General features: G+C 39.8%; 1 protein-coding gene and 1 long non-coding RNA gene across 2 annotated transcripts; one reads left to right on the forward strand and one right to left on the reverse strand.

The window, feature by feature from the left end:
• Positions 1 to 15,177: 15,177 nt before the first annotated feature.
• LOC129504556 (uncharacterized) lies at positions 15,178 to 19,711 on the reverse strand. The gene is made up of 3 exons (XR_008663381.1): positions 18,051 to 19,711; positions 16,238 to 16,451; positions 15,178 to 15,689 (listed from the first exon to the last, which is right to left on the reverse strand). It is a non-coding gene; the product is annotated as an uncharacterized LOC129504556 (long non-coding RNA).
• Positions 19,712 to 22,908: 3,197 nt separating this feature from the next.
• Positions 22,909 to 23,511, forward strand: LOC129504540 (keratin-associated protein 3-1). Its single transcript, XM_055317273.1, has one exon. The coding sequence runs from the start codon at positions 22,975 to 22,977 to the stop codon at positions 23,266 to 23,268; it is 294 nt and encodes a 97-aa protein (XP_055173248.1). The 5' UTR covers positions 22,909 to 22,974; the 3' UTR covers positions 23,269 to 23,511.
• The last annotated feature ends 3,429 nt before the right edge of the window (positions 23,512 to 26,940 follow it).

Here is a 26,940-nt window from a genome sequence, read left to right on the forward strand (position 1 = left end):
CACAGACAACACAGAATGGTGGTGAAATGCTGCTGGAGCAAAAAGAATTCTCTCTCAGTGCTGGTGGGAATGCACAATGGTACAACTTTGGAAGACACTTGGGCTGTTTCTTACCAAGCTAAACACAGGCTCATCATACAACCTAGCAATTGGGTGCCCATGTATTTATCCAAATAAGCTGAAAAGTTAAGTCCAGAAGATAGGGGGCAAGATGGCAGGGGAGGAGAGGTCCTCAACTCCCCCTGGTCCCACCAACGCACCTAGATAACTTTTAAATCATCCTGAACACCTACGAATTTGAAGTGAGATTTAAAGAGAGGACAGCTGGAACGCTACAGAGAGAAGGATTTTTGCTTCTAGCAAGGTAGGAAGGTGGAAAAAAATAAAATAAAAAGAATCAAGTGGGGAAGGGGCACCGCAAGGCACCAGTCTAAACCTGGCAGCGAAAACCTCGGGGACAGGAAAGCCCAGCACGGGAGAAGCAGGAACTTTAAAAATCCACACCGGAGGATCCCTGGGTGGCGCAGCGGTTTGGCGCCTGCCTTTGGCCCAGGGAGCGATCCTGGAGACCCGGGGTCGAATCCCACGTCGGGCTCCCGGTGCATGGAGCCTGCTTCTCCCTCTGCCTGTGTCTCTGCCTCTCTCTCTCTCTGTGTGACTATCATAAATAATAAATAAATAAATAAAATTTAAAAAAAAATCCACACCGGATTCTCCCTGGATGGGAAGTGCTCACCAGGGAAATCGGGCATTATTGCAGGAGGGGCAGTGAGGCCTCCAATTTCTCAGAGTCGCTAAAAGAGGAAGTGCGTGGGGGGAGAGTGCAGCACAAACTGTGAGCGCATCTCGGTAAAGGGCTGGAGCGTGCAGTCCTTGAGGCATCTAGGAGAAGCTGGTGGGTCAGGCGGGGGCTGTGGACAGAGGTGTCTGTGCCCTGCTGCCTTTGGGAGCCGCTACCCACCCCCTCCAGTGCGATTCTAGCACCACAGGGCCCCTGGATCCCAGGGCGCCAGGCAGACACCATGGCGCCAGGCAGCCCATGATCCTGTGCTTCCCTTGGGACAGGCAGAAGCGGGGACGGCACAGGACAGCGAGGACTCTCCTGCCACTGGGAGCCCCCAAGATGTGCAGATCAATGCACCTGTGCTGTCCGGAAGCATCTAGGCCAGTGTGAACTGGGAGACTGCATTAGTTACTGGTGGAGAGCTGACTCCAGAGCTGGACATCTGACCGCCGCCAGTGTTGTTGTTCCTCCTGTGTCACCTTGTGCCTGGAAAGGCGGGGCTGCCAGGGAACAGAGGACTCACGGGGTAAGCAGCTCCCACTGAGCCCGCAGGGGATGGGGCATCTCCACGCAGGGGATGGGGCATCTCCATTCAGGCACACACACCTGAGAATCAGCACAGCAGCCCCTCCCCCAGAAGACCAGCTGGAAGGACAGGGAAAGAGCAAGTTCTGGACCAAACAGCACTGGAGAGTCCAGGGGAAGTCGAGGGATTTATAGTATTAGAACTAGAGGGTACCCCCGCATCCCCTTTTTCCAGTACAACTCATTTTTATAATCAAACTAAAAATTTCCAATATTTTTTCTCTTTTCCCACCTTAAATTATAATATTTTACCCCCTCTTCATTTTTAAGTTTCTTCCTTTTTGACTTTCATATTTCTACAATTACATGTCTTAGATATATTTTCCACTTCTAGATTCCCTTCAACGTACTCAATTTAATTTTGGGAGAAATATGAGATATGTTTCTTTGTTTTGTGTTTTTTGTTTTCTCTGCCTCATTTTGTTCTACTATGGCGGAAGTTAATACCTTCTAAAACATGACCAGCATGCAGCCAGAACCAAGTGGTATACCATGCTCATTCATTCTGTAAGATTATATTCTCCCTTCATTCCCATTCTGCCCCCTCTTTTATATCATTTATGTTTTGGTGGTCAGTGGTGGAGCTTTCTATAAGTATTGCTGGTTTATATAAATTTGGGACTAAGCATCTTCTTTTTTTAATTTTTATTTATTTATGATAGTCACACACACACACACAGAGAGAGAGAGAGAGAGAGAGAGAGAGAGAGAGGCAGAGGGAGAAGCAGGCTCCATGCACCGGGAGACCGACGTGGGATTCGATCCCGGGTCTCCAGGATCGCGCCCTGGGCCAAAGGCAGGCGCTAAACCGCTGTGCCACCCAGGGATCCCGGACTAAGCATCTTCTAACATACAGAACTTAATACACTAAGAACCAAGAGGATCACCCTCTAGGACTCCTCAGGTAGACTACATTCTCCCTCCACTACAATTTCGTCAACACCACCATCTCCCAGTCCTCCCCTTTCTTTTCTTATCTTTTTTAATTTTTTCTTTTTTTCCTCTTTACTTTTGCTTTTTTCTTTTTTTTCTTGACTCTGGGATTCTTGGCCTTTTATTTTTTACTACTTTGTTTTAAAATTTGTTTTTCACATTGGTGGTCCTTTTGTTTTATTTTGTTCTGATCTTTGTTTTCATTTTCTTGTCTCTGACCTCGGCACATTCATCTAGGGTGAAATTTATTTAGGTCGTGGTTGATATTCTTGACTCAGCCTGCTTATACAGCCACTCTGCACTGAGCAAGATGACTAGAAGGAAGAACTTACCACAAAAGAAAGAATCAGAAACAGTACTCTCTGCCACAGAGTTACAGAATTTGGATTACAATTCGATGTCAGAAAGCCAACTCAGAAGCACAATTATAAAGCTACTGGTCACTCTGGAAAAAAGCATAAAGGATTCAAGAGACTTCATGACTGCAAAATTTAGATCTAATCAGGCTGAAATTAGAAATCAATTAAATGAGATGCAATCCAAACTGGATGTCCTAACGATGAGCGTTAATGAGGTGGAAGAAAGAGTGAGTGACAGAGAAGACAAGTTGATGGCAAGGAAGGAAGCTGAGGAAAAAAGAGAAAAATAATTAAAGTTCATGAGGAAAAGTTAAGGGAAATAAATGATAGCCTCAGAAGGAAGAATCTGCACATAATAGGGGTTCCAGAAAAGGCTGAGAGGGACAGAAAGCATATCTGAACAAATCAGAGCTGAGAACTTCCTTAATTTGGGGAGGGAAACAGGCATTCAGATCCAGGAGATAGAGAGGTTCTTGCCCCCAATCAATAAAGACCATTCAACACCTTGGTATTTAATAGTGAAACTTGCAAATTTCAAAGATAAAAAAAAATCCTTAAAGCAGCAAGAGACAAGAGATTCCTAACTTATATGGGGAGAAATATTAGATTATCACTAGACCTCTGCACAGAGACCTGCCAGGCCAGAAAGGGTTGGCAGGATGTATTCAGGGTACTAAATGAGAAGAACATGCAGCCAAGAATACTTTATCCAGTAAGGCTCTCATTCAGAATAGAAGGAGAGATAAAGAGCTCCCAAGATAGGCAGAAACTGAAAGAATATGTGACCACCAAGCCAGCTCTACAAGAAATATTAAGAGGGGCCAGGTAAAAGAAAGAGGAAGCCCAAAGAAATAATCCATAAAAACAGGGATTGAATAGGTATTTACAATGACACTAAATTCATATATTTCCATAGTTACTCTGGATGTGAATGGACTAAATGATCCCATCGAAAGACGCACGGTTTCCGACTAGATAAAAAAGCAAGACCCTTCCATTTGCTGTTTACAAGAGACTCATTTTAGACCTAATGACACTGCCAGCCTGAAAATGAAAGGTTGGAGAACCATTTACCATTCAAATGGTCCTCAAAATAAAACTGGGGTAGCAATCCTCAAATCACATAAATTAAGTTTATCCCAAAAACTGCAGTAAGAGATGAAGAGAGACACGATATCATACTTAAAGGATTTATCTAACAAGAGGACCTAACAGTCATGAATATTTATGCCCCTAATGTGGGAGCTGTCAAGTATATCAATCAATTAATAACCAAAGTAAAGACATACTTATATAATAATACACTAATACTTGGAGACTTCCACATGGCACTTTCTGAAAATGACAGATTTTCTAAGCACAACATCACCAATGAAACAAGGGCTTTAAATGATACACTGGACCAGATGGATTTCACAGATATATACAGAACTTTGCATCCAAACGCAAATGAATACACATTCTTCTCAAGTGCACATGGAACTTTCTCCAGAACAGACCACATACAGGGTCACAAATCAGGTCTCAATACATACCAAAAGATTGGGTTGTCCCCTGCATATTTTCAGACCACAATGCTTTGAAACTAGAACTCAATCACAAGAAGAAATTTTTAAGAAACTCAAACACATGGAGGTTAAAGAGTATCCTGCTAAAAGATGAATGGGTCAACCAGGAAATTAGAAAATTAAAAAGATTTATGGAAACTAATGAAAATGAAGATAAAACCATTCAAAATCTTTAGGATACAGCAAAAACAGTCCTAAGAGGAAATAAATCACAATACAAGCATCCCTCAAAAAAATGGAGAAAACTCAAATACACAAGCTAACCTCACACCTAAAGGAATTGGAGAAAGAACAGAAATAAGAAATAAAAACTACACCAAGCAGAAGAAGAAAGATAATAAAAATCTGAGCAGAACTAAATAAAATAAAACGAGAAGAACTGTTATTTATCTATTAAAAATTAATACGCTAGATAAACCATTAGCCAGCCTTATTAAAAGGAGAAAAGACTCAAATTAATAAAACCATGAATGAAAGAGAAGAGATCACAACCGATACCAAGGAAATACAAACGATTTCAAAAATGTATTATGAGGGCAGCCCTGGTGGCCCAGCGGTTTACACCACCTTCAGCCCAGGTTGTGATCCTGGAGACCCGGGATTGAGTCCCACGTCAGGCTCCCTGCATGGAGCCTGCTTCTCCCTCTGCCTGTGTCTCTACCTCTTTCTCTCTCTGTGTCTGTCATGAATAAACAAATCAATAAAAAATAAAAAAATATATTATGAGCAGCTATATGCTAATAAATAAGGCAATCTAGAAGAAATGGATGTATTTCTGGAAAACCACAAATTACCAAAACTGGAACAGGAAGAAATAGAAAACCCAAACAGGCCAATAACCAGGGAGGAAATTGAAGCAGTCATCAAAAACCACCCAAGACACCAAAGTCCAGGGCCAGATGGCTTCCCAGGGCAATTCTATCAAATGTTTAAGAAAGGACCAATTCCTATTATACGAAAGCTGTTCTGAAGGATATAAAAGGATGGAATACTTCCAAACTCATTTTATAAGGCCAGCATCACCTTAATTCCAAAACCAAAGACCCCACCAAAAAAGAAGAATTATAGGCCAATATCCCTGATGAACACAGATGCAAAAATTCTCAATAAGATACAACCAATGGGACTCAACAATACATTAAGAACATTATTCACCATGACCAAGTGGGATGTATCCCCAGGATGCAAGGTTGGTTTAACATTTATTAAACAATCAACGTGATCACATCAACTAGAGAAAGAAACAAGAATCATATGATCTTCTCAATAGATGCAGAGAAAGCATTTGACAAAATACAGCATCCATTCCTGATCAAAATTCTTCAGAAGGTAAGGATAGAGGGAACATTCTTCAGCATCTTAAAAGCCATTTATAAAAAGCCCACAGCAAATATCATTCTCAATGGGGAACACTGAGAGCCTTTCCACTAAGATCAGGAATATGACAGGGATATCCACTCTCACCACTGCTATTCAATATAGTACTAGAAGTCCTAGCTCAGCAATCAGGCAACAAAAAGAAATAAAAGGCATTCAAATTGGCAAAGAAGAAGTCAAACTCTCCCTCTTTGCAGATGACGTGATACTGTACATAGAAACCCCAAAAGACTCCACCCCAAGATTGCTAGAACTCATACAGCAATTTGGCAGTGTGGCAGGATACAAAATCAATGCCCAGAAATCAGTGGCATTCCTATACACTAACAATGAGACTGAAGAAAGAGAAGTTAAGGAGTCAATCCCACTTACAATTGTACCCAAAAGCATAAGATACCTAGGAATAAACCTAACCAAAGAGGTAAAGGATCTATACTCTAAAAACTACAGAACACTTCTGAAAGAAATTGAGGAAGACACAAAGAGATGGAAAAATATTCCATGCTTATGGATTGGAAGAATCAATATTGTGAAAATGTCCATGCTACCCAGGGCAATTTACACATTTAATGCAATCCCTATTAAAATATCATGGACTTTCTTCAGAGAATTGTAACAAATCATTTCAAGATTTGTGTGGAATCAGAAAAGACCCCCCAGTATCCAGGGGAATATTGAAAAAGAAAACCAGAGCTGGGAGCATCACAATGCCAGATTTCAGGTTGTACTACAAAGCTGTGATCATCATGACAGCATGGTACTGGCACAGAAACAGACACACAGATCAATGGAACAGAATAGAGAATCCAGAAATGGGCCCTCAACTCTATGGTCAACTAATATTTGACAAATCAGGAAAGATTATCCACTGGAAAAAGGATAGTCTCTTCAATAAATGGTTTTGGGAAAATTGGACAGCCACATGCAGCAGAAGAAAACTAGACCATTCTCTTACACCATACACAAAGATAAACTCAAAATGGGTGAAATATCTAAATGTGAGACAAGAATCCATCAAAATCCTAGAGGAGATCACAGGCAACACCCTTTTTGAACTTGGCCACACCAACTTCTTGCAAGATACATCTATCAAGGCAAGGGAAACAAAAGCAAAAATGAACTATTGGGATTTATCAGGATAAAAAGCATCTGCACAGCAAAAGAAAGAGTCAACAAAACTGAAAAACAACTTACAGAATGGGAGAAGATATTTGCAAATGATAGATAAAGGGCTAGTATCCAAGATCTATAAAGAACTGATTAAACTCAACAGCAAAGAAACAAACAATCCAATCATGAAACGGGCAAAAGACATGAAGAGAAATCTCACAGAGGAAGACATAGACATGGCCAACAAGCACATGAGAAAATGTTCCACATCACTTGCCCTCAGGGAAATACCAATCAAAACCACAATGAGATACCACCTCACACCAGTGAGAATGGGGAAAATTAACAAGACAGGAAACAACAAATGTTGGAGGGGATGTGTCGAAAGAGGAACCCTCCTGCACTGTTGGTGGGAATGTAAACTGGTACAGCCACTCTGGAAATCTGTGTGGAGGTTCCTCAAAGAGTTAAAAATAGAACTGCCCTATGACCCAGCAATTGCACTACTGGGGATTTACCCCAAAGATACAGATGCAGTGAAAAGCTGAGACACCTGCACCCCAATGTTTATAGCAGCAATGTCCGCAATAGCCAAACTGTGGAAGGAGCCTTGGTGTCCATCAAAAGATGAATGGATAAGGAAGACGTGGTGTATACATATGTACAATTGAATATTACTCAGCCATTAGATTTACGGCAAATTTATTTTTTTAAGATTTTATTTATTTATTCATGAGAGACAGAGAGAGAGAGAGAGAGAGAGAGGCAGAGACAGAGGGAGAAGCAGGCTCCTCACTAGGAGCCTGATGTGGGACTCAATCCTGATCCTGGGATCAGGACCTGAGCCAAAAGCAGACGCTTAACTGCTGAGCCATCCAGGCGTCCCTACTCAGCCATTAGAAACAACAAATACCCACCACCGTTTGCTTCAACATGGATAGAACTGGAGGGTATTATGCTGAGTGAAGTAAGTCAATTGGAGAAGGACAAACATTATATGGTTTTGCTCATATGGGGAATATAAAAAGTAGTGAAAGGGATTATAGGGGAAAGGAGAGAAAATGAGTGGGAAAAATCAGAGACGGTGACAGAACGTGAGAGTCTCCTAACTCTGGAAAACAAACAAGGGGTAGTGAAAGGGGAGGTGGAGGGGATATGGGGTGACTGGGTGACGGGCACTGAGGGGGGCACTTTACGGGTTGAACACTGGGTGTTTTACCATATGTTGGCAAATCGAACTCCAATGAAATAATATACATATAAAAATAAATAAAATAAACTCTGAAAAAAAACTTACATCCACACAAAAACCTGCACATGAATGTTTATAGCAGCTTTATTCATAATTACCAAGAATTGGCAGCAACAAAGATGCCCTTCAATAGGTGAATGGAAAAACAAATTGTATTACATCTATGGAATGGAATACTATTCTGTGATAAAAAGAAATGATTTATCAAGGTGCGAAAAGATTAAATGCATATTACTAAATGAAAGAAGCCAATGTGAAAAGGCTACATGCTATATGATTCCAACTGTATAACATGCTGAAAAAGGCAAAAACAACAGAAACATTAAAATGTTGCTCAAACGTTCTGCCTACTATGCCGCAGAGATGCCTGTAGTCCAACACTAAAATAACAGGCTTATAAACTAAAAAAAAAATAAAGTTATAGAAATAGACACAGGACTAGCCTGTGAAATCTAAACAGAAGCCAATTATGGGCTTTTAAGAGAGCTTTCTTTTATTGATTAAAGGACCACACACTGTTGGTGCTTCTATTTCCTCTTTGTCCAGACTATTCTTTTCACTTTAAACACAGATAGGACTCCTGGAGCTACAGAATACCAAGATAATGGAAGGGACACTGGTCCTGACATAGCTGAGCCTCTGCACCATTGCTAGCAGCTGCCTACCTGTGGGAAGAAGAAGTCCTTTGATCAAGCCAATATCTATTGGCTTTTCCAAAATTGGAAACCTAGAGCGTTCCTAACCACTACACTATGCAGTAGATTGCAGTAAGCTCTCAAAATGGAAACTTCCTATATATGACACCTAAGAGCATTTGAGATGCATAAACAGTTCAGTGATAGGAAAAGCACATTAACTGCAAATTCTAAAGCAAGAATGGGGAGTACTTTTAATTGAGGTTCATTGATCATAATGTGAGTAGATGGATAATAAGAGGGATAGAAGAAAATCAGGGGGGCAGATTAAGGTAAGAAATGGAGAAAAGAATGAAAAGGAAAAGCACCAAATAGAGGAGAAAAGACAGAGAGAAGACAGATTGAAGATGACGAGGGGGACACCTGGGTGGCTCAGTGGTTGAGTGTCTACCTTTGGCTCAGGTCGTGATCCGGGGGTCCTGGGATGGAGTCCCACATCAGATTCCCCTTGGGGAATTTACTTCTCCTTCTGTTTATGTATCTGCCTCTCTCTCTGCATCTCTCATGAATAAGTAAATAAAATCTTAAAAAAAAGAGAGAGAGAGAGAGAGAGACGACTAGGGACTAGAGGCAGAAAAGAAAAGGGGAAAATGACGGGGGAGAGGGGCATGAAGGAGAAAGATGAAAACCAACATGACCTTGTTTAGTGCCAGACACTGTGCCATATGCTATTTATACTTTGCACACTTTATCATTTAACACTTATATCAGTCCTTGAGATAAATATTATTATCCTGGCTTGTAGATAAGGAAATAAATCTAAATGAAACTAAATAGCTTGCTTAAGTCACATATTCTTTTAAGTGAACAAAAAAACTAAAATCTGAACCCAAAACCAAAATCTGACTCCAAAACTCAGAGAATGAAATTAAGGAATTAGATTTGAAGGAGGTATGGGGAGGTTCAGGAGATTTAAGAATGGCTGTTTAGAAGCTGTGGAATAAGTTCCTCTTTTCTCAGTTGTTATTATCTTTCAGCCCACCTGCATAGTCCAGGATAATCTCTGCATTTTAGAGTCACCTTAATAGTACCTTTAACTACATCTGCAAAGTTCCTTTTGTCCTATAACATAACATATTCATGGGCATGACACCAGGGCTCAGAGGTCACAGGGCCTCAAATTCTGCCTACCCCAGGGATTATCAGACACTGTGTTGACACTAATTCCTAAAGACCCAAAATATCACTCAGTCCACCGATGAAAGTGGTGGCTTATGGTGGATCATGGTGGCCAGTCTTACCACCCATTTTAATCACAGCAGACCCAGTAGATCCAGAGATCAATTCCTCAATTTGTGAGTCTATAACTGGGATAATCTGATTGACAATTAGCAAAATCCTCACGTTAGCACTCTGGCTTGAGAAATGAAGCTCATGTGGTAGCAAGAACCAAGTAGAAGCCACTGGAAGTTCCCCCTCATTACAAGGGTAGTAAATCCAAAATGATATCATATCCCTGGAGGAATTGTGAAGATGAGTGCCATTTTTAGAGACTTGAAAAAAGCCTGATGGTGATACCTAGCATCTCCCCACTGACTCTCTTGTTTGTCCTATGGAAAAAGCAGACAAACCTTAGAGTATAAGAAAGTAATTATCTACTATTATTTTTTTAAGATTTTATTTATTTATTCATGAGAGACAGAGAGAGAGAGAGAGGCAGAGACACAGGCAGAGGGAGAAGCAGGCTCCATGCAGGGAACCCGACGTGGGACTTGATCCCAGGTCTCCAGGATCACGCCCTGGGCTGAAGGCGGCGCTAAACCACTGAGCCACCTGGGCTGCCCTCTACTATTATTTTAAACCAATTTAAGAAATGGCCCCAATTGGAGCTGATGTTCCAGATGGAGTGTCTTTCATAGAACAAATCAACATAGTCCCTGGCAACTGGAAGTATGCAGCTTTTGACATGAAAATACCTTTTCCTCTATTATCAGTTTGCAAGAACAATCAGAAATAGTTTGCTTTTAACTGGTATGACTAACAGTAAATTTACAAGTATTGTCTCAGGGCTGTGTCAACTCTCCTGCTTTCTATCATAATATACTCAGCAGCGACCTTAATCATCTTGACATTCCACACATCGTATCAGTCCACTAAACATTGATGACATAATGCTAATTGTTTCTGATGAGCAGGAAGTAGCGAGTACTTTAGATGTCTTCGTAAACATATGAGAATACCCAGGTTGGAGATAAACCCCACAAAAATTAAGGAGGTCACCACCTCAGTGAAATTTCTTGGAGTCAAATTGTCTAGAACATTTTGAGATCTCTCCAAGGTAAAAGAAAAATTGTTGTCCTTTGAACTATCTTCAGCTAGGAAAAGCACAACCCTTAGTGGACTTTTTTGGATTCTGAATTCAATATACATTTGTGCTAGTATAATCCACCTACTGACAACCTGAAAGAGACAGGACAATTATGGATTCAAGGTATTTCAGAAATGAAGATTTAAATCACCCCCTATCAGGTAAAGAACCTCAACCAGCTGAAGTCCTTATTGAGAATTAAAAAAAAAAAAAAACCCTACCATGAAATGAGTAGTGAAGGAAGAGTTATAAATATCAATTACAGTCTTGTGATCAATTAGAAGGATTATAGAAACCATGTGTATTTCTTCCTTATTTATTTTTCTTCTCCTTTCTCCTTCCCTTGTTTAGTGCCATTTGCTATACCCAGACTTACTAAACTTCAAATGAACCCAATTAGAAGGATTATAGAAACCATGTGTATTTCTTCCTTATTTATTTTTCTTCTACTTTCTCCTTCCCTTGTTTAGTGCCATTTGCTATACCCAGACTTACTAAACTTCAAATGAACCCAATTTCATTTAATATTTAAATATCATTTAAAATAGATACTGTTATCTAGGTTTTGTAAGAAGAGTATCTTAAATTTAAAAGAGCTTAAACAAACTGAATCAAGATTTCAAAGAGATATGTGTACTCCTATGTTCACTGCAACGTTATTCACAATATCCAAGACCTGGAAGCAAAGCAAGTATCCAACAATGAACTATGGATGAAGAAAATGTGGTATTTACATAAAATGGAATATTATCCAGCTTTTAAAAAGAAGGAAATAGTGCTACTTGCAACAACATGGATGAACCTGTAGGACATTATGATAACATCAATAAGCCAGACACACAACAAATCCTATATGACACCACTTATATAAGGATCTAAAATAGTCAAACTCATAGAAGCAGAGAGTAGAATGGTGGTTACTGATATGGAGAAAAAGGCAAAAAACAAAAAATTAAATTTCCTTATAACTTAAATCCCATTGATAAGTACTTGAGACAGGCAGAGTGACCCTCCTCCTGGAACTCAACTGCCTTGATGTTAATACTTTGCTAGAAACAAAAGGCAACCTTTGCTTGACATTAGCCAGACCTCCAGGATCCTGTAAAATTCCCTTTGTAAACTTCCTTTATCCTAGATATATGTTAGCAATCATCCTCCAAGCATATGGCCACTGATAATACAACTGAAGGGTCTCATAATTAAGGTTTTACTAGACAGTAGTATATGGCCTTTTCCTAACAACTGCTAGTCCCTTGAGGTCCTGGAAATCTTGCTTTCAAATTCCTTAAGTAATGGAATCCCTAACCCTCTCCCAACTTGAAAGTATATAATCAGCCACTCTTCACAACCCCAGTACAGCTCTTTTTGCCCATGGTTCCTGTCCCTGTGCTTTAATAAAGCCACTGTTTTTTGCACCAAAGATGTCTCAAGAATTCTTTCTTGACTGTTTGCTCCCAAACCCCAATATTTCACATCAGTTATAGTTGGGAGTGGGGAGGATTGAGGAGGTAATGGTCAAAGGGTATAAAGCTTCAGTTATATAAGATGAATAAGTCTTAGAGATCTACTATGTACCATAGGGTCTATGGTTAACAATAGTGTATTATATACTTAAAGATAAAGATATATATTAAGCATTCTTATCACACACAAAAAAAGGAGAGGAAACTTTGGGATTTCATGGCATTGATTGTGCTTTTTCACAGGTTTATACTTATCTCCAAATTCACTGAGTTATTTACATTAAATGTGAACAGCTTTTTGTATGTCAATCATTTCAATAAAGTGCTTTTTTATGAATAAAGAAAGTTAAATAGCTTGCTTATAGTCACATAGCTTATACGTAAAAACCAAAATATGAACCCAACTCAGGCTCCAAAACTCAGAACAAGACAATGAAATTAAGAAACTGGAAATAAAGAATGGTGATTTATTTTTATTTTATTTAAAATAAATTAATTAACATAGAGTGTATTAATTTCAGAAGTAGAGGTCAGTGATTCATCAATTGCATATAACACCCAGTGCTGATCACATCACAGACCTTCCTTAATGCCCATCACCCAGTTACCCCATCCCTTCACCCCCTCCCCTCCAGCAACCCTCAGTTTGTTTCCTATAGCTAAAAGTCTTTTATGGTTTGCCTCCCTTTCTGATTTCACCGGTTCAACTGATTTAAAGATGTTTATTTGGGAAGCTGTGGGCTTTCAGAGTAAGCTCCTCTGTGCCAGGTGTTGTTCCTGTCTCACTTCATGCCCTCCCTGCTGTTCAGTCGGGTTAGTGATGCTCTGCAAACCACTCTGTCGGGATTCACCACTAGGGAGTGACAGAGGAAAACTGCAAAGCTGAAGAGGAAGAAGGCTCCTGCTCCTTCCTTTTTGCTTCCTTCTGCTTCATTGAGACTTCTTGTATGCTGGCAACTCCCAGGATTACCTCCTAGTAACACTGTTTGCTCCAGCAGCTGCAGAGCCCATCCAGAGAAGCATCTAAACTCAGCCTGCAGTTTTCTCAACACGTGTAGAACCTGCTTCAATGCACACCCCACTCAGAGTCACCAGCCAACCAGTTTTCCTGAAACATCTGAGTTTCAGCTCTACAGGATAACCCCCTCCCTAAATTTCTAAGTGTTAATTCCCTCCCTCTTCCCTCAGAAAAAAAAAGTATCATTTCCAAGGGTTTGCTACAGCTCCTACATCTGTAACATCTCAGTATCCCCTTCTAACCCTTTTAGTTATCTAACAACTTAGTTTAAAATTCTTCATATAAAATTCACTTGATTCAAATAATGGGTGTGATTCTTGTTTCTGAAGGAACCCTTACTGTTATACTCTTAAGGCCTTTTAAAAATTCAGATTATTTACTGAACCATTTGTTCAGACTTCCCACTTACTTTGATTAATCTTGGAAACTGACTGAAAAAAAAAATTAGTCTCTGAGCTTTGGAAGTGGCAACCAGAGAATTACATTATAGGTCTGACAAGAATCTGATTGAAGAACTGGAAAGATTACTTGGCACCACTTAGCTCTGCAGTTAAGAAAGCTCTACCATTTCTGGGCAACCCGGTGGCTAGGTGGTTTGGCGCCACCTTCAGCCCAGGGCGTGATCCTGGAGACCCAGAATCGAGTCCCCCCTCCGGCTCCCTACATGGAGCCTGTTTCTTCCTCTGCCTGTGTCTCTGCCTCTCTCTCTCTCTCTCTCTGTCTCTCATTCATGAATTAATGAATAAACAAACAAACAAACAAACAAATCTCTACCATTTCTATTAAAAACCTTCTCTGTAAAGTGGGCTGTGCCATGGAGACCTGACAGCAGGTAGCCCTTTGTTAATTACTGACTTATCCCCAAAACCATAACTCTGACTTGAGAAACCTGCTTTCCATCATGATTATTCTATAAATGCTAATAGGCAAACTTAGTTTTAAAAGCCCAAGAATACAAAGGGATTTTGAGAAACTTCAAGGGAGAAAATGTTGAGTCATCACATCAACTGAAGCATGAAAGCCTTAAGTGAGCCTGGGGATTGAGAGTTAAGTAATTTTGTTCTAATGAGGTTAGGAGAGACTAATCCAAGCACTAACTATTTGTTCATATCGGGGATTTTCATTTCTTTCTCTTTTTTAAAGATTAATTTATTTATTTTGGGGGGTAGATTTTGTATGAGCAGGGGGAGGGGCACAGGGAGAGGAAGACAGAGAATGCCAAGCAGACTCCATGATGAGCTCAGAGCCTGAACAGGGCTCCATCTCAGGACCCTGAAATTATGACTTGAGCCAAAACCAAGAGCTGCATACTTAACTGACAGAGCCCCCCCAGACACCCTGAGGCTATTCATTTCTAAAAACATTCTTTTTTTCTCTTCTTGATTCCTACATCACAAATACAAGACAGAGTAAAAGAATTGATATACTATGTGGGGATCCCGGAGTGGCTCAGCGGCTGAGCGTCTGCCTTCAGCGCAGGGCGTGATCCTGGAGTCCCGGGATCGAGTCCACATAGGGTTCCCTGCATGGAGCCTGCTTCTCCCTCTGCCTGTGTCTCTGCCTCTCTCTCTCAGTCTGTGTCTCTCATGAATAAATAAATAAAATCTTAAAAAAGATATACTACATGACCTCAAAATCAAAAATTCTGGCTTTTACTAGAATAATATTGAAAACACAAAATTTCAAGACTTTTATCTCTTTGTTTTTTTTTTAATTTTTATTTATTTATGATAGTCACACACACACAGAGAGAGAGAGAGAGGCAGAGACACAGGCAGAGGGAGAACCAGGCTCCATGCACCAGGAGCCCGACGTGGGACTCGATCCCGGGTCTCCAGGATCGCGCCCTGGGCCAAAGGCAGGCGCCAAACCGCTGCACCACCCAGGGATCCCAATCTCTTAGTTTTTCAATATAGTATTTATCTTCGGTGGAAGAGACAAACTAAATCTTTTCCCAAAAGGATGAGAGGAATCTTGGTCTGAAGGGAGCCAGAATAAAGTAAAGGTAGTATTGTTTTGTTCAAAAGATAAGATCTGTAAACCTGCAGAAAAGATGCCAGTAGACTTATAACACTGTGGGATGGAGAAGTGAAGGAACTCAGGATTTTCAGAACCACTGAGGTTGTCAACCATGAGAAAGTTCAAGAAGAGTCAAGATGACTGATGTTTATCTAGAATAACAGCCAGGAAGATCTTGATGCAGGAGAAATTCATGGTTCTCCTCTTAGGGGGCATCCCTGGGGAAACAGGAGACAATACAATGAATCCTGAAGATAGAATTCAGGAACCTCTGAAGTTAGTATTTTGAACCTTCATTCCAATATTTACGGTTTTATTGAACAGAAGAGACAAAAATGAGAGAGAAGTACACAAAGGTTAGGAATAGAAATTAGTATGGACCAGGGGCTGAGACTGGAAGTGAGCCAAACAAATATATTGTTATATTGTATTTGAGTACAGATTGTACACTCTGATCACTTGAAAGACATTTTTTAACTGTAGGAAGGGACAAAAAAAGGAATCAGAAGACCTAAATGAAAATCCCAAATTTACCCAATTTTATCTTGGGTAAGCACAAAACCCTGTTGACTGTTAGGGGACTAACAATGCCCAGATACACAAGAGTCAGGAATAAAGCTGAGAAAACTAGGAAGAAGGCTGCCCAGGATGATGTTTTACTCCATTTGGGTGGTTGCTCCTTCTTTATCTAACACATCTGCACTCTCAAAAATCAAAACACTCTTAATATTTGTAGGAATTTTTTTCCACATGTGATGTTCCTCACCTCTCTGTTCTTTTTCTTTCTTCACATACTTCTTCCCAATCCATCAAGAGCCAAACTCCTGGGGTGCCTTGGTGGCTCAGAGGTTGAGTGTCTGCCTTCAGCTCAGGTCGTGATCCCAGAGTCCTGGGATCAAGTCCCGCACTGGAGCCTGCTTCTCCCTCTGCATGTGTCTCTGCCTCTCTCTCTGCGTTCCTCATTAATAAATAAATAAAATCTTAAAAAACAAAAACAAGAGACTAAACTACTTGAAAGTACACCTGTGTCCTGCCCATTCCCGAGTCCCCTAAATCCCCTAGTACAGTGCAAAGCAAATAGCAGGGGCTCAACAAAGATTGGCTGAAATAAGCCAAATAATTCAATTATTTGAAATTTGAAAATTTCAAATTTTCTCTTGAAAAATATAATAATCAATAATGGAGTGATTATGGATTAGTATACACTGATTAAGAACACAGACCTTGGAGCCAGAGAGCTGGGGTTCAAATCCCAACTCCACTATTTACCAGTGGCTGGGGTTCAAATCCCACTCCACTATTTACCAGTGGCTGACCCTGAACAACTTATTCTCTCTGTGCCTCAGTTTCTCTCATCTGTAAAACAGAGGATACCTTCAATACCAAGCTTTGGACTGTTGTAAGAATTAAATGACATAATACATGTAAAGCACAGAACCTTATCAATTAAATGCTAATAAGCCTTTGCTGTTATCATAAAATCAGCTGTATATTATAGTAAACTAAAAACTGAAGATATGTTTTAAAGTTATCATGTCAGCTAATATTTAAATACATAAACATTTAATTATCTTAATTTTTAAAAATTTCAACTACTTACAGGAACTGTTTGGAAATCCAGTAGCTATTTGATTCAATCCAGTAATCAGATTTGTCTAACCAATGGACAAAAATATCTAATTCAAAATAAAATTATAACTATTTGGTAACAATAGTTATTTGGTAACTAATTATTTGGTAACAATAGTTATAATTTTATTTTGAATTAGATGTTTTTGATTTGAAAACTAATGATTATTTGTTATCAAATAATTCCGAGGATAAAAAGCCCAACTTTTACTATAGAATAATTGTGTTTAACTATCTCAATCTTCAATTTCACACAATGAACAGCTGGAAATTTTATTTTCCCAGTGCCTGCATATATTCAAATATATTCAAATTTTACTGGAAATCTATTTCCCAATCAGGTTAATTTTACTTAGCACATATACTTTATACTTTCCTTAACTGTGTATAATATCCTATGACTATCTGCACATTCCATAGCCCACAATAATGAATGAGAATTAATCCCCCCAAGAAAAATAGGCAACACTGCCAGCCAGCATAAACTGGGCTAAGCTTGTGTGTGCCGTGTGCCAGAGTACTGTGAGGGGGCTAGCTGCCCTGGCATGTTGCATTGCTATCATACATGTCCACATGAGACAGAGTAGAAGGGCTCATCCCTTTTAAGTCGGTATAAGCTGTCTTCAAGTCGCAAAACATTACTTCCATTTAAAAGAAACCCAATTAGCACAGGCTAATAAGCTGGCAAGCACTTATCTGTCTTGGCTATAACGACCCACTAGAAAATATCTGGAATAGGCCCCAAAAGTACACCATTTAACCCAAACCCAGAATCCTTTCCCTGCCTGCTCAGCAAAGAATAAAGCGGACATTATACAATGAAAGGACTGATGCCAATAGCAGTCCTGAAGCCAGATACTTTTTTCTTCCAACTGCTATTATAAAGGAGTTCACCAGAAATAGAAAAGATCATGCAATTCAGAAAACAAAGACTGAATGTTTTTACTTACAGACATTTTTATTAGGATGACAAACTGAAAAGGCTCCTAATGCCTGCTTGTGTGAAGGAATGAAGTGCTCCATCAGGCTTAAAGAAAATTGAGTTGCCTCGAAGTGTGAAATCTCCCCACACTGACATTCTTGCTGACTCGGGAGGTGCTGTCATGGGAGGGTTTTCCCAACAGCACCCTAGAAATCCAGGATGTTGGTAAGGCACACAACAAACTGTGACTAACACACATAAAAGTGACCTTTCATCCTAGGCCAGGAAGTTAGTAGTAAGCACATTCTGTGTCTGGGTGTTGGAGCCTCCTGTGTCTTCAGCCCTGCTACCTCTCATGGGCTTCAGGCTGCTCATCCTGCAGGTCCTACAATGACCTCATCATCCCCCACTTCCCACCACTCCAGATGGCAGCTCTGTGGCTCAAGCCCCCTCTTACCTACGAGTAAATCTAAGACCTAAATATGATCCTTGGTTTCTCTCTCCACATGTCTTCTTGATCAGCACAACCTATCATCTCTACTTTCAAAAATGTATCCCCAACTCTTCCAACTCTTACTGGTTTATCAATCACTGGCATCACTGTTCATCCTCTCATCTGGACCACTGATTGTTCTGTTTCCACTTTGACCCTGCTGCATCTCACTTTCCACAGAACATAACATGTTATCGCCCCCTGCTCCAAAGCATCCAGTGCATTCTCAGTGCCTTTAGAATAAAACCTAAACTCTATTGAGCCTACAAAATCCTACATGGCCCGGCACCTACCTACCTCTATGAACTTCATCTACTTTCACACTCCTCGTTTGCCACACTCCAGCCACCTGGCAAGAGAAGTTGCCAACTGCCCTGGCCAATGGAGTGCACTCCCTGCATCACCTCCCACCACTCTGGCACTTCACCATTTTATTTTCTTCTGGCACCTGTTACTTCTCATCGTCATTTCTTTATTTTTTTTATTGCCTATCTTCCCCTACTAGAATGAATGCCCTGACCACAAGGCTCTTATCTGACCTGTTAACTTCTATATGCATAGCACCTACCATGCTGGGTATTTGGCTGAATGAATTAACTAATTTAAAAAAATGAATGAATACAGTTTACAGTTGTGTAAAATTTAATCCCAGAAAAATGCTAATTTTTACTATAAATATGAAGAATTGCTGTTAGACAAGCTGTCATTCACTAGGTGTATGACTTTAAATCATTATTTATTATCCTTACTCTCAGTTTTGTCTTCTGAGAATTAGGTGTATTAATAGTCCTGATCTTATAGGGTTATAAGAAATAAAGAAGAAAATGTGCACAAAACCCCAATGTTTATAGCAGCAATGTCCACAATAGCCAAACTGTGGAAGGGGCCTCAGTTTCCATCGAAAGATGAATGGATACAGAAGATGTGGTTTATGTATACAATGGAATATTACTCAGCCATTAGAAACAACAAATACCCACCATTTGCTTCGACGTGGATGGAACTGAGGGTATTACACTGAGTGAAATAAGTCAATCGGAGAAGGACAAACATTATATGGTCTCCTTCATTTGGGGAATATAAAAAATAGTGAAAGGGAATGAAGGGGAAGGGAGAAAAAATGAGTGGGAAATATCAGAGAGGGAGACAGAACATGAGAGACTCCTAACGCTGGGAAACGAACTAGGGGTGGTGGAAGAGGAGGTGGCCGGGGGGTGGGGGTGACTGGGTGATGGGCACTGAGGGGGGCACTTGATGGGATGAGCACTGGGTGTTATTCTATATGTTGGCAAATTGAACACCAATAAAAAATAAATTTATTAAAAAATAATAATAATTTGTAATTGATTATGGAGGATTTAAAATAATAACCAGTAATATATATTCAATAATAAATTTGGCATTTGCTGGCAAAAAAAAAAGAAAATGTTCACAAAATACTCAGCACTATGCTTAGCACTTGGTATATGTATTCAATAAATGCTACCTATTAGCAGAGGATAAGATGACCATATTCTAGTCATCTTAAAAACACAAATGAGTTTTATTGTGGAAACTGATGTGCCACCAGTGGTCCCCAGGAAATTGCATAGCGTGATGAGAAATCCCAGATATATCCCTTTTTCTCTAAGACAGAAATCATACCCTCCTCAACACCCCCCATAGAACCTTCAAATTATTTCCTTTCTACTGCTAGCATTTTAGTTAAGAAAACAGGCTCTAAAATCAGCTCCCCTTTTATGGTCTCAAGACTTTCAATAACCTGATCCTACCCTTCTACCAACTCATCTTGAGGGTTGTTTTCACTCTAGTCAGAACAGTCCCTCCACCACCATCCCCACCACCACCCTGATACCAAGTAAAAGGGAATATGGCATAGTGGTTGAGAGTGCAGAATCTGGAGCCAGACTGCTTGGCTTCAAATGCTAGCTCCATAACTTACTCATTTACTAGTTAGTCTATGCCCCAGGTTCCTCATCTGTAAAATGGCAAGGATAGAAACATTGCGTACATCATAAGCTTGTGGTAAGAACTATGTAACACACATAAAGCACTCAGCACAAGGCCTAATATTTAGTAAGTAATGATGCAGCTGAGCCTTTACTCAAAAACTAGTTGTCTTTCTAAAAACAAATCCAATCATGTCCCTTATCTGTTCAAAACCTTTCATTAATGCTCCTTGCCAAGAGGATGAAGTTCAAAGTCCTGAGTGTAGCATACTAGGCACAGTGCAAATTCTTCCTACTGTGTCACTCACCCACTTTCCAACTCCATCTCCCACTGTTCTCCACAGCCTCCCCAAGCAAGGGAAATCCAGAATCCATGTTTTGTGCTTCTCCCAATCAATGCTTTTGTCATCCCATGATCGTACTGCGGCGTTTTGTTTCCCTGCTTCACCTGTTGAAATTCTCTTATTATTCCCTTCTACCTGCTAAGCTCCTAATCATGGTTCTCTACCTACACAACTGCTACCTTCTCATGAAGTACTTCCCGAACCTTCCAGGTGAAGTCTGTGGTACCTACTTCTAAGCTCCCAATCATCTAGAAAACCTGAATGTACAACCCTGTGTTGTCATTTGCCAGTTCACATCTCTGTGTCTCTTCTCTACAACCTCCTCAAGGTCAGGCACCTCTTTGCTTCTTTTTTTGTGTAATGTCTGACTTACAGCAGGTGTTCCATGAATGAGGTTTTGACTGGACTAAGATATATCTATGGAAGGAATGTGGACAACAAGCAAAATTTTAGCAGAGGAACCAAAACCACAAAATCATTCTAGTAGTGGCTAAAATGGCTAAAATGAAAGCAATTTCACGTTAAGCATGCTTTCTTTTTTTTTTCTTTTTCTTTTATTTTTTTTATTGGAGTTCAATTTGCCAACATATAGCATAACACTCAATGCTCATCCTGTCAAGTGCCCCACTCAGTTAAGCACCCTTTCGATCCATCTTCTTGTGATTTTGGCTTCTGATTCCTTTTTGTTGCATAGTTTTCTACTTATTTTTTAAAGCCTAAGCCATTTTACATGAAAATGGGTCAAGGAAACATATTCTTTAAGATGTTCAAAGTAAAATATTTCTAAAGTTTTACTAGTTTAATGTTTTCCCTACTCTAAAGCAATTCTAAAACATCATAGTAAGTTTTACATCTTTATGTATTTAAATAATTCTATCATTAGGGTTTTAGTAGGGTTTTTTTTTGAAGATTTTATTTATTTATTCATGAGAGACACAGAGAGAGAGGCAAAGACATAGGCAGAGAGAGAAGCAGGCGCCCTGTAGGGAACCTGATATGGGACTTGATCCCAGGACCCCGGGATCACACCCTGAGCCAAAGGCAGATGCTCAACCATTGAGCCACCCAGGTACCCCAGATTTTAGTAGTTTAGATATTAACTTAGCAATCTCCCCCACCTGTGCTCTATAGAACACTAATCTATGAAGCTAACCTATGGAAACTAACAAACAAAATGATTCCATGGCCAAGTAATTTTGGAGAAAAATACCTGTTATATCTCTTAATTGGAAAGTCAGAGAGCATTTTAGCATATTAAAGGCTCTGAAAAGTCCACCAATGAAGAACTCTATTTCTCAAATGTATTTACCAGATAACCCTTTAATGTTCCATCAAACAGGTGTTCATGGAACTCATTTTAGGAAATATTGCACAGTTTAGTCTCTAAATGGCCCCACAAAACTGTTTTTTGGGGTCATCAACAATCTTAATCTATAACATCGTTGGTCTGAGTTTTGAACGGCATCTGCCACTGTCACTGTACAATTCCTGACTCCCATCTACCTGTCCCTGACAAGTTATTGTTTACTGTATGCATGGAGGGAACGGAAAGTAAATGATTTTTACATCTAAGAAAGTGTTTTACACTGGATCAGAATCTCCTTCTCTATAGAGCCCATCCATTCATCTTAATTCAGCTTCTTGGAGCCATGAAAAATAAATCTAAGACTTTTAGCACTTTTTCAACCAGAAGACCTAAATTATCACATAGAATCTTTGGTTGCTGTTAGAATAGCAATCAAAAAGCCTACTTACCTCTTCATCTGAAAAGCAGACAAAGAAATGTGGAGATGATTTGCAGATACCTAGCATACCAGGCCATCACTAATGATGTATAATGATTAGAGAATAATGACTCGGTGCCTTTGAAGACTGAAATGAAATGTCCTTGAGGTGACAAAGAGCCAACATGAAGAGTCCTAATTTGACAACAAAACAACCTAAACCCCTTTTATGAGGTAAAGAGTGTGTCCCAGGTAATAAACACTTAAGTAATTAGCTGGTTTTAATGGAGATAGCTATAAACTGAAACACAAGGAAAAAAATCTTGGTAAATAGGCTGACACCCAGGGAGGTGGGTATATAAGAGCCAGGGCAGAAGAGAGAAGCATTGAGATACCAACAGAGTCCTCTTCTCAACCCAAGGAAAACCCAACTCCTGACATCATGGCTCTCTGTGTTCCCTGCTGCTGCAGCGTCCCCACGGGCCCTGCCACCACCATCTGCTCCTCTGACAAATGCTGTCGTTGCGGAGTCTGCCTGCCCAGCACCTGCCCCCATGACATCAGCCTCCTTCAGCCCACCTGCTGCGACACCTGCCCCCCACCCTGCTGTGAGCCTGACACCTATGTACCAACTTGCTGGCTGCTCAATTCTTCCCACCCAACTCCTGGACTGAGTGGGATCAACCTGACCACCTATGTTCAGTCTGGCTGTCAGAATCCCTGTGAGCCCTGCTAAGCAGCCATGTCTCTGCACAGGTGTGGGATGCTGCTCACCATCTGGCCTTCAACACCCACTACCTGTTTCAGGCTCAATCAATCCCAAGTCCCTGGGCCATGTTTTCATGAATTCACCCAACTTCTCCTCTCCTCTTTTGAGTGGAGTTGGAGACCTTCTTTCTGTCTTTTAGGCCATTTTACTGCTCTTTGAGATATAACCATTTTGATTATTCCTTAATAAACTTTATTCTGGCTTAGCAAATTTGGCCTTGTGATGATTTGTTCTCATGTTTCCTCTTGGCAAAAGTGGAATTCCTATCTAAACCTGAATAGCAGGTCATCATATCTAAGATTTATCCCCAGCAGAAGGAGCACATTTGTGGTGGAATCACTGAAAAATTACATACTAGCTCTTTGTGATGGGTTGAAAACTATAAAAAATTCACTAAGCCATTTTGTAGGCTCTTTTTACTCAACAGGTATTTTTTGAAGACAACTACTATGCCAAGCCCTTTGCTGGAACCTGGAGATTAATATAATGTTTTTTAAATGTTTTACTTAATTTAATTTCCATTGTCCCTGAAATTGATTTTTCTTTCTTCCTTACCTGGCTAAACAAATTGATCACTTTGCTGTCATGTAGAAATAATTTTGATTGCTTTAGTTATAATCATTGGTGAAATTCCAAGCTCAAAATGCAAACGTAATTTGGGGAAGAACATATACCCATTACTTGATACATGCTGTCTAGAAAAGTCAATTCCGAAAAAATATTCATATTTATTGGCTATTCCTTGCACCCTCAAATGAGGCTTGTTTTACTTGTAAGAATTATCTTTAGAAGTTTACTAGTCCAGGGACACCTGGGTGACTCAGTGGTTGAGTGTCTGCCTTTGGCTCAGGGCATGATCCTGGGGTCCTAGGATCAAGTACCACATCAGGTTCCCCACAGGGAGCCAGCCTGCTTCTCCCTCTGTCTATGTCTGTCTCTCTCTGTGTGTCTCTCATTAATAAATAAATAAAATCTTTAAAAGCACAAAGAAGTTTAGTAGTCCAAGTAACATATAGTATCATGGTGTTGAAATAAGCTGAAAATGCCAGGCTATAGCACAGTATTATCCATCCACCAGAAATGGCACACAATTCTGGAAGCAAAAACACAGTTCCTGTTAGAATAGAACTTTTATGATGACCATTAATTCATCTCCTCAGTTGTCCTGGAAAATTCCAAATGTGTAAGGTTTTTACAGGAAGTATCCAAAGAACAATCTCATCTATTTTCTTGGACTTGTCTTGGGACTTTGGGCCATTCACTTTTCTCTCAACCTTAGTTTTCTCGTCATCACAGCAGAAATAATACTCCCACCCCTGCCTGTATCCTGGCCTCAGGATTATTGTGAGACTCAGATGACCCAACATGTCAACAGCCCCATTCTAAATGGTGACAGACACTCGCCATTACTGCCACATAATGGTTCCCAGCTTTCGCACCAAAAGGCATCCTCTTATTCTTTGAAAAATATTATTTTTTCCACGTACCTTTGTAAAATAACCCATTTCTTCCTTCATGTTTGTTCATAAATACATTCATAAGCATTGGTGAGAATTTTAGGATTAATATACCCAAGTTTCCTTTTTTTAGTCATAAGCAAAGAATTTTGACATTTTCATATATGTTTGTCAGGGATAAATATTTAGATTTTATTTTTAATACTGAAAGTAAGTCTGAGGGTCCTAGAAATACTACTATGGACCTTTAGGCACTCAAAGACCCTTGGCACTAATTTAAATGACCCAGATAGAACACGATGTGTGGCTCTGCTCCTAAGCTGCCTTGTGTCCCTGAGCCAGTCACTTGAGTTCTGTGGTTCTCAGGTCTTAAATCAGTCAAACAGGCTTGTTGACCAGAATTTCTCTAGAGACACTTTCAGCTTTAACATTCTATGGTCCTAGGTTATCCAGAAGCATTTTAAGTAACAAGTACTCCATGCCACTAACCAAATGCATCCCACCTGATCACTTTTAGTGCTACTTTCATTCATAATAGCTAACATTTGGTGAATATCTATTGGGAATTCTAATATGTGCTTCATGGGCATTATTTCATTTATTTCTAACAAAAAAAAAAAAAAAAACAAGGACAGATAGCTACCATCAATCTCTCCACCTTACAGGAGAGAAAACTGAGACTCGAAAAAGTTACACAAATAGTAAGTGATTGAGTGAGGATTAAACCTAAAACTGCCTGAATCCAAAAGCTTCTTCTCTTTCCACTACACCAAAGCACACACTTCCTTTGCAGACAGCAATAAGTCCAAGATAAATGGATTACATGTGGCTCTCTTTATACAGGAGGAAAGTACATGCCACTTAACAGTACATTTTCTTCTGGCCCCCTAAATTGTATATTTGGTTGTATATAGTAACTCACTTTCTCTGGGGTGATTACAGTCTAAGGCAAAATGAGTACATACAATGAGTCTAGGAAAAACTCTTTATGTTTCTAAGGTGAAAACAAATCATCTTTTTTTTTTTAAGCCAGACTTTAAAATACTGATTAGCAACCTTCACACAGGTTAATGGGTCATGAACCTTGCGCTGAAATACAAAATGTTTGGCAACTCAAACACATTTTTTAATTTTCTGATGAGTTTCAATAACCCAGTTCAAAGTGAAAACAAGCTACCTGTAAAGTTAATAATTGTTTTCATTTTTCTTTCAAATATATCCTGGCCTCCAGGCCTTTATTTCCATCTTCACTAACTCTAGCCTAATTTAGCCACTGATCACAGCCTCCTAGGTAACCTTGGTTCAATGATCCCATGCCTCTCCCTTCATCCAAACTATACCTCTGTCAGACCAAGCTTTTATCCTTCTATAAGCATTGGTTAAATTGAATTGCTCAAAACTCTAGGATAACTTAAGTTTTGTGCTTTTTCGTTTCGTTTTGTTTTGTTTACTGAATAACCTGGTATAGTCATTTCTACCAAATTTTATCTACTACTAACCTTGGGGCAATGTACAGACTACACTCTTGTCAGAGCAATGCCCCCTATATGACAGGCAAGAGAGAAGTATCTTGTTTTAAATCATATCTCTGGCACATACTAGCTATGTGTCCTTGGTCATGTCGTTAACTTCTCCTGGCCTCAGGTTCCTCAACTGTCAAATAAGATTAAAAACAGTTTGTACCCTACCCAACCAGTGCACCACAGGACTGTTCAGGTCATGAAAACTAGGAAAGCCTAAGAAAAAAATTGTCACTGACCAGAGGAGACTAAGGCATTGAGATGACTAAATGTAATGTGGGATCTCAGACTGGATCCTGGAACAGAAAGAGGACAGTAGTGGAAAAACTAGTAATATCTGGATAACCCCTGAAATTTAATTAACAGCAATGTACCAATGTTGGTTTCTTAGTTTTGATAGATGTGCAATGGTGTTGTAAGATATTATCATTAAGGGAAATCAAGTGAGGGATAGATAGGAATGCTGTACTATCTTTGCAAGCTTTCTGTAAATCTAAAACTATTCAAAAACAAAAAGTGAATTTTTGAAAAGTATGTATAAATACAGAGAACTGGTGGTTTCCAGAGTGGAGGGAGTAGAGGGATGGGCAAAAGGGGTGAAGGAGAGGGCAACATAAAGGCTTATAGTTATGGAATGAACAAATTATGGGGATGAAAGGTAC

The sequence above is a fragment of the Nyctereutes procyonoides genome, unplaced genomic scaffold, assembly GCF_905146905.1.
Source record: "Nyctereutes procyonoides isolate TBG_1078 unplaced genomic scaffold, NYPRO_anot_genome, whole genome shotgun sequence".
NCBI classification, from domain to species: Eukaryota; Metazoa; Chordata; class Mammalia; order Carnivora; family Canidae; genus Nyctereutes; species Nyctereutes procyonoides.

What these genes read in the sequence shown, in the direction of transcription:
- LOC129504540 (XM_055317273.1), top strand. Translation starts at nt 22,975, where the DNA reads ATGGCTCTCTGTGTTCCCTGCTGCTGCAGCGTCCCCACGGGCCCTGCC.